The following is a 7,198-nucleotide window of genomic DNA, read 5'->3' on the forward strand; positions in this document are numbered from 1 at the left end:
AGAGGCTGCTCTCAGCACAGCAGCAGCCGCCATCCCTTCAAGACGGCAATGGAGACGTGCCCAGCTCCCCTCCTTGCCCCTCTGGCTTGTTTTCTCTGAGTGCAGAGGGGAGGGGAAGCAAACACCTAAAGGTGTACCTGAGGCATGCAGAGCTCTGGGAGGTAACTGGGACCCTGCAGGCATCACTGGTGGTGCTGAGTGTGCCAAGGTAGCGATGAAGCAAGTGGCTTTATGCCAGCTGAATGCCTTCATGAGGCTTGCGTGCCAGTTTTCAAATAGCACTGCATTTGGGACGTCTTTTTTTAGTAGATCTTCCTGTCCACAGCCTGGGTGTCTCCCCCTCCACAGAACATCCCTTCTCCTAAAGAGGCTGTCCCGGTGGACTGGTACCTGCTGGACTCGGCACCCCATGACCTGCGAAGTGGCCGAGCAGTGACAGTGAGTCAGTCTTGTCCTTGTTAGCGTGTCAAGTGACACGCGCTGCCGAGTTTGCACCCTGGATGTTGCAGTGGATAACTGAGAGGAGTTTGGCACTTAAATATAGAAGTGTTTGTTCTTGGGGCTTGTGACGCTGAAGCTTCTTGTGCAGAATTTGACCCAAATATGTTGGCTTTTAAATCTCTCCGGGACTGATAGGTGTTAAAACCTGCTGTATGTTTACCTTGGGCATCTCTTTTCCCTCCCAGCGGAGTAAATTCCCTGCCTCCAGAAACAGCGAGGCTTGTTGTCAGCCAGGTCCTGCTCTCTTGGCATGGGGGGAGGACGACCTGTGCTCTCGCACGTGAATGCGATCAGCTTCTCGGTGTTGCTCCTTCTGCCGCTGACTCCATTTTCCAGGACGTGCTGGGGAAGTGACTTACCATGCTGGTGCCAGAACCAAGAATAGAGCTCAGGTGTCCTAACTCTTAATTCTGTGGTTCAGCTGAGGGATTGTGCTGCTGGTTTTTATTCCCCTGCCCCTTTCTCAGCAAACCAGAAATAGCTGCTCGAATACCCTTGGTTCTTCTTCGCCCCAAATGAAGAGTCTGTCAGAGCAGAAGTTCTTTTCTGCTTCAGAAACAAAAAGGGCTGGGCCACAGTTCCCAGTGAGGTGGTGGTTGCTGCTGGTTTGATCACATCTGCAGTTCTGGGAGCTGCTCCTCTTGAGAGTTGGCAGTTGGCTCAAGATGATGGAGGCATCTGTGATGCACAGCTCTGGAGAGCCTCAGACTTCAGGCAGCTCTTTCTGTAACACAGTGACTTCCTTTTCCAGTGGAGTAATGGGAATGTAATCCCATCGGGAGGATTTGAGCTGGACAAAGCTCTGGAAGCGTCTGATGTGCTCGGAGGGCCTGAGGAGAGAGTTCTCCTCCACCTCTGGGCCCTGTCCCATGGCTGCTCCACTGCAGGGGAAGAGACTTTTGTGCCGCTTCTCTCACTGAAGCTTTTCTCTAGGCACCTCTAAGAGCCTGGCTGCTCCCTGTAACTCCCTGTTAAGGCATGAGTAGAGGTGGGAGAATCTGTCCTCTGCCTCCCCTGCACCAAACAAAGTCCGTTCCCACACCTCTAGCCCCACATCTGTCCTCACAGCTTCTGCTGGGCTCGGCTCAGTCAGTGTCCCCGTGCTGTGGCTGCAGGTGGGAAGTGCTCAAACTTCACTTAAGATTAGTCTGGAGTATTGATCGCCCCTTCCCCTGCAGTGAGCGGGTCGGGTTTTCAGCAGCCGATGCTCATGTGTGATGGAGAGGGGGAAAACTCGCTCTGGCAGCTTGTCTGGCCATGTCGCTGTAGCCGTAGGAGGTAGTTAAGGTGCCCGTTTGCCTTTCAGACATGCAAATGTTTCTCTTGCCATGGAGCTGCTCGGTGTCTGGAGGAGGTGCTGCTTTTTTGGCTGACTAAAACATTCGGCTCGCTCCCACCCCACCAGGACAGAGTCTGGCTGGGCGGTAAAAACTGCAGACGAGCTGTTTTTCTGGAACTGCAGCGGGCTATTGTTTAGGACATCAGCCTCTTTTTTTTCTTTCTGAGCTTATTTGACAAATGACAAAAGAAACTGCACTGTGTTCAGTCTCCAGGGCCTCGGTCACGCTGCTTCCCTCCTCCGCTGCCCTGCCCCAAATGCGCATGGGGCTCTGCAGCCGCTGGGCGCAGCGGGTGTCTCCAAGTGGGAGCAGAAGCACGGTGGCACCAAAACTGTCTCTTCTGCCCTGCTTCTTGGTGAGAGCTTTCCTATTGATCTCTTTGCCCCTGCCTCTGTGGGGGACCAGGGCAGAAGGGTGGGATTTTAGCACTATCCCTCCTGCGCTGAGCGATCTCGCAACAGGCAGTTGGCTGGAGTCTCTGGAGATCAGAGCGTCCTTCTGTCTATCCCAGCTGTGGTTCCCTGTGGTGGGGGAAAGCTCTTGAGCAGGAGGACCTGGACAGCTGAAAGGTGAGAGGTTTCATTGCTCTGGGCAAGACTTGTTTTTCAGGTAATTTGACTTAAAGTGGTGCACCGAGGAGCAAAGAGTTGTCACTGCTCTGGGTGGTCTCGTGCAGAGGACAGTGTAGTGGTGGCAGCACTCTTGGTCAGCTCTAGCTGTCAGGGTCGCAGGCAGCGGATGCTCTGTGTGGTGTTGCTCATATCTTCAGCTCTTACTCAAGGCATTAAAGTGTCATTTGTCAGCAGCGTCATGGTAAGGTGGTTTATTTACCCAGAGCCCTTTGCCAAGCTGCTCCTTAGGGCTCAGCTTAAAATGGGCTCGTCTCTTAAAATGGGCTTGGTCAAAGCCACCAGGGAGGTCTCACTCTTAAATGGCTGTAATTACAGCAGGCAGGGAGGAAAGTGTGTGCTTCAGGGTCCTGGGTAGGTGCTGGAAATCTGACATTGCGAGTCTAAGCAGCACATGGAAGAACAGAAGCCGTTCAGAGGCAGGTTGGGCGCCTTTCCTGAGGTCTGTGCCATGGATTTCAGCTTGTGCTGGGGATTGGGTAAATTCAGGTTGAATGTGGCAGAGCAGGGGTTGGTAACTGGATTCAAAAGAGAATTTGTGATTGATAGGACAGAGCTGAAGAGCTCAAACAAGCCATGCTGTGAATTGCCACTGGGCTCAGTGCAGCTGCGTCCTGTTGCTGTCAAGTGCCTGGTGTGGGCATGATGGGTCCAAGGCACTTGTGCCTGCTCCCCTCCATGTCTTTAGGGGCCTGGAGGTGACACAGGAATTCAGAGGATGTATCACCACACCATTTCCTGGGGAAAGCTCAGCTAAGGGGTGGTTTGTTCAATGCTTGCTCTCTGGAGTGTGACCTGAGCACCCATGAGCTGGAGGAGTGCCACACTGCTATCAAGGCTCCTCCAGAGCTCCTCAACCTGTCAGTCTTTGGCTGATGTGCTCAAAGATGGTGCGCACCGCTCTGAAGCCAGTTGTTAAAGCTTCAGTGGTGAAGCAAAAGTCGGAGGTGAGTTTCTAATAAAAGTTCCCTTTATTTTCTCGCTGTCCACTGCAGGAGCCTTGGCACGTCTCTCTTGCAGCTCTGAGCGGAGGTGTGAAAAGTTCCAGAAGTGCTCTGGACAGCTAGGCTGCTGGGTACGAGTGGGTAGAGGGGAGTTGTGTTGACCCTTCACTGACAATTCCCCTGTAGGTGTGAAAAATACTGAGCTGTCTGCACTTTTCTGTGGTCTGATGTTTGCTGCTGCACTTGAGGATCTCCAGGGTTGCTCTTGCCACCAGAAGCTGCTGATGCATCTTGCGTGTGCCTCGGAAATGGCTTTTCTGCAGCCTCTGCTTGGAAGGGGAGACGAGGCCAAGCTCCCTGGGCATATTGAGTGGGCTGGTTTTAGGTGGACAACCTTTGCCAGACTCTCGTGTCCTCACTCCAGGAGGGGCTTCAGTGGGTTTAGAGCAGGATGCCGTTGTGTTCAGGGCATGAGAGAGAAGATCTGGTCTCTGCTATTGTTTCTGAGGCTACCTGAAAAGCTTGGCTTCAGGGGACACAGCCTGATCCCCACATGAGTGTAAAGAAGGAAGCACTCATAGCTTTTTTCCTCCCAGTGTGGCTGTAGGTACTGGATGAAGCTGAGTCAGGCCCACTGGGGTGGGGTCTCCCAGGAGCTCAGCGTGACCTGCAGAGCTGCCTGTCGAAGCCTCTGGAGCATGTGAAATCCAGCAGGGTGTCAGTGCTGCCAGGACGTGAGGTCAGGAAGGGGTTGGTGGTAGCCAGCAGGATTTCATGTGGTGGTAGGTGCTGAAACTTGGATGCCCAGACAGTAAATCTGTTTAAAGGCCGGTAATCCTGCTCCTTGAATGCAGTCATACTGGCCATACTGGTTTCCTAGCTGTGGTGAGAGCTAAGCAATCCTGTAGCAAGCCAGAGCAGTGGCAGAAATGAGGGTGAAATAAATGGGGCAGAGCAGCCTGGCCCTGAAAGGCCTTTGGGAGCTCCTGAGGAGCCCCTGGACCCTCGCTGATGCATCCCAAATGGAGTCGTGGCCCTGTGTCTCCCACAGCCAGGAGATGAGGAGCAGGAGAGCGCTGCCTGGCAGCAGTCCACATGGCGCCGAGTCTGTGGGGTCAGCGCGGGGCTGCCTGCTGCCCGGTGGGCAGAGGAGGAGAATGAGGGTGTCGGTGCTGGAGCCTGTGTTGGTGGCAAGGCTTGGGCCGTTGGATCAGCTGCTTTCCTTTGCCTTGTGTGCTGTTTAGTGACTAATGAGGTTTCTGAGGCTGTTTAACAAATTCAGCTGTCTCCCTTGAACAAGACGCTGGCTGTATTTTTAAACGCATCACGTGGCTTCAGAGAAGTCAGCAAAGCAATGTAGTGCAGCTTGTCCGGGCTGGGAGATGCTCTGCTCTGCGCTGTGACTAGGAGGGAGCAGCCTCCTCCCTGGCTCCAGCCTTGTTCCTTCCCAGAGCTTCCCCTCGGCTGCCTGCTGCCACTTGAGCTCTGCCTGGGGTGAGTACCGCTGGGCCAGCAAGGTTCTTCCGGAACGGTGGGGCTGGGTGTCGCTGTCAGGGAGAGACAAGCGGGTTCTCCAAGGGCAGGAGATCCTGTCCCAAGTGGGGTCAGAGCCCTGCGCTGTGGCCCAGATGGGTCTTGAGGAAACTTGCAGGGATAAGGCTCTGTGAACATGGGGAAGAGGCTGTGGCCGTCACTGAAGCTTCCTGCAGACCAGCTCTGCTGTGGGTTGAGGAGGATGCCTCAAAGGACCCACCTGCACCCATCTGGGGTTTCTGTTGTGGTGCAGGACACGTATATCCCAGTATCTTGCTTTGGCAGCTTTTGGAATCAGTGCGGGGGTCTGACTGTAGTGTGCTTGAGTGCGATGGCGTTTACCCATCTGGTTTGGGCAGGTGCAAGAGCTTCTGAAAATCTGGGTTTAAAACCTTGTGGTCCTGAGATCAGGTGGGGCTGGAGGAGATCAAGAGGATCCCTGACTTGCTTTGCTGAAAACTGAAAAGCTTCAGGGCAAGCTGCCTTGTTTTGCAGCCTCTGAATAATTAAAACCATTTCTGAAGGCTTTGCTCCCTTTTTCGTTCAGTTTGGGGACACGTTTGGCGTGCTCAGACTTGCTCCTTTTGAACAGAGCTGGCCGGTGTCTTGCCCCTGTGGGATCTGCTGTGGCCGAGCCTGCCCTTCACTCCCTCTCCTGGGTGGCAGCTGACCCGCAGAGCAGGATGGCTCTTCCGTGACGCCTCCTCGGTGCCCTGGTGCCCTGCTTGGGGAGGGGGTGGCTCTGCCGAGAGGAATTCAATTGCCTCTATCCTCCGCAGCAGGAGGAAAAGCTGCCGCTGTGCGAGGGAAGTGGTCTGGCACATCCCCGGCTGTCGGCTCACGGGCCTGACCAGACAGGCTTGGTGCGAACGTGTACTGGGGACGGTGCTCGCGTCAGCAGGCCAGGCTGGTGCGCTGCTGGCCGCCCGGAGCCGGCTCCCATTGGGGCTGACGTGTGTGGCATCCAGCTCGCAGCCTTTCGTGGGCTGACAGGAGCCCGGCACCCTCCTGGCCCTCTGCCACGAGAGCCGGTGGGGAGGAGGAGGTGTGTCATGCTGCAGCACTGACAGGCTCTTTCTCTGTTGCAGTTCTCAGCATGCTGAGTAACCCTCTCGGGAACGTCCTGGGGAAACCCCCACTGGGTTTCCTGCCTCTCGACCCCATTGGTTAGGACCTGTCAGAAAAGTTTTCCACACCGGCACTGAGGAACTCCCGCCTGGACTCCCGCTCCCTCCTGGACTCCCGCTCCAGCAGCCCCTCGGACTCAGACACCAGCGGGTTCAGCTCTGGCTCCGATCACCTCTCAGACTTGATTGTAAGTCTGCAGTTCCTGGTGTCTTGCTGTGTTTCTGGGGAGCATGGGAGAGCTGGGGGCCTGCAAGCTGCCCCCCTGCCTGCTCAGGAAGGGAAGGAAGTGCTGGAGGGAGCCGTCATGCCGATGTTGACAATGTGGTTCCCCTGCAGCCCAGGGTTTGGAGGAAGGGCTCCCCATACAGTCCTCCTTCAGCACAAACCAGCCATATCCTTTTTTTCCCCTCTAATGTTTTGACCTTTTGGCTTTGTGCTTGTGGCCCTAATGGGTTAAAGCAGCTCCCAGAAGGGCTCTGAGCACTTGAGCTGGTGCATGGCAGGAGGGTGGTTGGGCCTTGATCCCAGCAGGGAGGTGGGTGATGAGCACAGCTGCCTCCAGGCTCCAGCCTGGGCTTCTCCAGAGCTCCTGTCCCTGCCTTTCATTGCCCTTCCCGTTTGCTGACTGCACTTCTGTCTCAGGGTTGTTTCTTCTGGAGCAAACTGGGTCTAGCCTGCTCCTGTTCCCCAAAGCGCAGCTAAATTTGGAAGCCAGCGAGCAAGGCGAGTGTCTGTCTTGCTGACCCAGTCTATGCCGCTGGCTCTGCGTCGCAGCGTGAGCAGCAGCAGCTCTGGGTGCCAGCAGGACAGACAAGCTCTGTGGGTGCTGCCCATGGCTTGTCCTCAGGAATAAAGCCAAGGCCAAGCTGCTCTTGGCCCTGCTGTGGTGTGGCTGTGGCCTTGACCCCCACGCTAGGATGGGTGTGAAGGACACGGTTGGACTGATTCTCCTGTGATCCACCCTGGGGAGTCAGGATCTCAAGCAGGGACACTGTCAGCGCTGCAGCACCCCGGGCTCTGATGATGGCAGGGGCAGCAGGGCTTTGTGCTGGCCCTGTCTGTGAAGGTCAAGCTCTTCCTCCCCCGCCACAGCCTCGGCGTGGGCGGCTGTACCGCAGCGGCG

At 55.7% G+C, this 7,198-nt stretch overlaps 1 protein-coding gene across 1 annotated transcript in view; it reads left to right on the forward strand.

Moving 5' to 3' along the window:
• The window catches only part of CPEB1 (cytoplasmic polyadenylation element binding protein 1), a 26,136-nt gene that overhangs the window by 14,009 nt on the left and 4,929 nt on the right, over positions 1 to 7,198 (forward strand). The window contains 1 exon segment of the mRNA XM_010143172.1: positions 6,036 to 6,262. Coding sequence (XP_010141474.1) covers positions 6,036 to 6,262 — 227 coding nt within the window.

This window comes from Buceros rhinoceros, unplaced genomic scaffold (genome assembly GCF_000710305.1).
Source record: "Buceros rhinoceros silvestris isolate BGI_N320 unplaced genomic scaffold, ASM71030v1 scaffold30800, whole genome shotgun sequence".
Classification (NCBI taxonomy): domain Eukaryota; kingdom Metazoa; phylum Chordata; class Aves; order Bucerotiformes; family Bucerotidae; genus Buceros; species Buceros rhinoceros.